The sequence below is a fragment of the Chrysochloris asiatica genome, unplaced genomic scaffold, assembly GCF_000296735.1.
Source record: "Chrysochloris asiatica unplaced genomic scaffold, ChrAsi1.0 scaffold00272, whole genome shotgun sequence".
NCBI classification, from domain to species: domain Eukaryota; kingdom Metazoa; phylum Chordata; class Mammalia; order Afrosoricida; family Chrysochloridae; genus Chrysochloris; species Chrysochloris asiatica.
The window spans coordinates 549,408-552,739 of record NW_006408790.1 but is presented as its reverse complement, the minus strand read 5'-3'; the positions used below and the strand labels follow the sequence as shown (position 1 = coordinate 552,739).

At 51.5% G+C, this 3,332-nt stretch overlaps 1 protein-coding gene across 1 annotated transcript in view; it reads left to right on the top strand.

Moving 5' to 3' along the window:
• The first annotated feature begins 2,420 nt into the window (after positions 1–2,420).
• Positions 2,421–3,332, top strand: part of STARD13 (StAR-related lipid transfer (START) domain containing 13) — a 175,183-nt gene continuing 174,271 nt past the window's right edge. Inside the window, exon 1 of the mRNA XM_006874365.1 lies at positions 2,421–2,589. Within this exon, the coding sequence (XP_006874427.1) occupies positions 2,421–2,589 (169 nt within the window). The remainder of the gene's footprint in view (positions 2,590–3,332) is intronic.

The window sequence follows — 3,332 nt, the reverse complement described above, 5'->3', positions numbered from 1 at the left end:
AGCCACTAAGAGTTCTTTCCCGCCTTTTCCCCCTAGATTCCCCAGAGTATAGCTTCTAAAATTATAGTCGATTCTCAGAGGGTTTCCAAGGAAACAGACTGCTACAGCTTTTTCCCAGAACAGCTGGTGGGTTTGAACCACCAAATTTACAGTCACAGCTACGCACTTTACCACTGTGCTACCAGGGTCTGTCCCACATTCTATGTTCCTGTGTTCTCATCTCTCTCTCTCTCTCTTCACTAGCCTCGCACTGAGGTGATACCTGGCAGGTGTCTGGCTCGAACACACGTGTACAGTAGGGCTGTCCCCAGTGTTGGGCCATCAGGGGCTGACATGAGCTTCCCAATCAGGTAGAAGCGGACGTTCCTCTCTGGTCTTGGCTGTCCTCGTGTGCGCTGCAGTAAACCCCATAGACTAGAATGGCCCCGAGGGGTATTCTTGAATACCATCTTCCCAGGAGCAGACCACCAAGTGAAATCATAAATGTGTTATTGTTATTGCCGGGACCATAGACTGGATCCCAACTCTAGGGCCCCGTGTGCCAGAGAAGAATTGCTCCATAGGGTGGTCTTCATTGTCTTTCTGGGAGTGGGTCACTGAGTCTTTCACCAGCTATGCTTCCGGGTGAATTCAAACTCTCAGGTGGGGAGCAAAAGGGAGCAGTGAGGACTATGGCTAACTGTCTCTGAGGTGGACACTGTGAAGGTCCAGCAAACCTGTTTCTCAGACACCAACCCACAACCTTGGCTTGAGAAGTTTTACTGGCAAAAAGACAAACCCCATTTATAATCAGTAAGTGTCAAACACGAGTAGGTACATAATTGTATGTACGGTGTGATGTTGAACTGAATAATGTTGTTATTGTTAGGTGCCATCGAGTCGGTTCCAACAGAACGAAACAGCGCCCGGTGCTGGGCGATTCTCACGAGCATTGCTATACTTGAGCCCATTGCTGCTGCCACTGTGCCAATCCATCTCGCTGGGGGTCTTCCTCTTGTTCTCTGACCAAACTGGATAATGTTGTTGTTGTTAAGTGCCATTGAGTCGGTTCTGACCCATAGCGACCCTTTAGGGTTTCCTAGGAGTGGCTGATAATACTCCTGTGTATTTGAGTGTGTGCCTCCTAGCACAGTGCCACCTGAGAGGGCTGGAGCGCTGAGGGACCACCTTGTTTCTCGGGTCTCACAAGTTCCCACCTATGACAGGGTGCAGTGGTAACACTTTACCTTTAAGGAGCTCTGGTAGCGTAGTGGTTATGAGTTGGGCTGCTAACCTCAAAGTCAGCAGTTCGAAACAACCAGCCGTTCTGTGGGAGAAAGGTGAGGCTTTCTGCTCCCAAAGAGACTTATAGCCTTGGAAACCCTATGCAGGGTCGCTATAGGTCAGAACCGACCCCACCACCATGGCTCCTTTTAGTGGAAAATACTTGCTTTATCCTTGTCTTCCCAGATCCTGCCTGACACTAGCCTTAGGGTACAGGGGGGCTTTCAAAAGTGCATGGAAAAATGGTATTTGAAGATAATGGAATTTTTCCACACACTTTTGGAAGCCCCCTTGTGTATGCCCAGGAAGAAAAAAATGGGAGGAAAGATGTAAAACTGTGGTTTCAGTTTAAAAAAAAAAAAAAATTTTTTTTTTTTTTTTAAACTGAATCAAACTGGGGAAGTGGACAGTGTGAAGGGGAGTGTGCGCAAATGAAAGCACATGTGGTCACTTTGCAGAGCTGGGTCTTATCTCTAAGAACCCTCCACTGCCCAACTCTGAGGCCCACTCCAGAGGGTACTTAGCCAGCCTGCTTTGTTTTTCATGTGGGGCCCGCAGTGGACGTTGGGCTGCTCGGGTTTTATGTGAAGTAGTTTTATGTGAAGTAGTTATGACCTTGCTGTCCTCTGTGTCCTCTCAACGCGGCCTCAGCTGCCTGGCAGAAAGCCAGCCAACTCTCTGAACTGTGTACAGGTCAGAGAGTTTGAACCCACCCGCGGGGCTTCTGGAGAAAGACGTGGCCATCTGCTCCCGTAAAGGGGTCAATCTCGGAAGCAGTTCTACTTTGTCCCGTGGGGTCTCTGTGAGTCGGAATGAAGTCCATGGCAGCGGAGGTTTTTGTGGGGAGGTGGGGGCGCCTCCCCCCACAGGTCTGATCGCCCCTTGGTTTTCTCAGCGCCCAGGCCTGTCCCAGACTTCTGCAGAGGTTCCTAGCTGCTCAGCCGGGCACAGTCCCACTCAGCTCTCTGCCTCCCATTGGTCCCTGAGGTCACATGAGGGCCTGGGGGCTGGAATTCCGAGTTGCGGCTCAGGCATTCCTCTCTCTCTCTCCCTTCCTTTAAATCGCCGGTCTGCCGAGCTCTGCCGGGCGGGCGAGCTCTGCTCTTTGAGCCTGGAGACAGGGAAGCGCCAGGCGGCTCCTCGGACGGTCACCTGGGATGTTTAGCCAGGTGCCCAGAGCCCCAGCTTCAGGCTGCTACAGTCTCAATGCCATGCCTTCTGAGGACCAGGAGATGTTCCTGAGATTCGATCCGATGGCTAGACGTTCCCCGTACCGGGTGAGCCGGATCCTAGCCCGCCACCAGCTAGTGACAAAAATCCAGCAAGGTAAGTCCCCCAGAGAAGCGAAAGCGTTGGAAGGCTGTTGCTGTTTCTAACGCCATGCCGGCCCAGTTTTCGGTGTTTGTTTTGTTTTGTTTTGCTTTGCTTACAATCTAGGGCGGCACAGCTTTGGGAAATCATTAGAAACTCCGGTTTTCAGCCATGGGTGACAGCGTTGTGCTGCCACGTGACCCCACACAGAGGTGCACAGAAACTTCAGGAGACGCAGGTGTGAGGGTTACACGCAGAACTCTAGGGAGAGTCCAACAGTGGGCGTCCGTCCGGTGTGCCTGGCCGCTTTTCCTGCAGGCACGTCGCCCTCTGTCAGCGCTCAGATGTGGACACTGCGCAGTAACCCGGAGCCGAGCCGTGGGAAGGTTTGCCAGCCTCGGAACAGCCCCTCCGCCGTTCAGACACAGGGAATGCCTAAAATTGCTGCCCAACAGCCTTAGGGTAAAGCAGATGGAAATGGTTTAGTTGGTTTTTCAGGAAATGGCTTTGGTGACAAGAGCGAGGAGATCTTTCTTTTCTGCAGATCATAAGCTGACAAGGAGAGCCACGTGTGTGTTTGTGGTCAGTGCAGTTGTTGGTGTTCTTCTGGTTAAAGGATAAAGCTGTCTGCCGACCTTGAAACAACCCTATGGCCTGCACCCGGCAGCACCAGCTTAGCAAGGGGCAGATGGCTCACAAGTGACCAGGTGCAATTTGTCTCCTTAATTGTAAGCTAATTATTTATATATATATATATA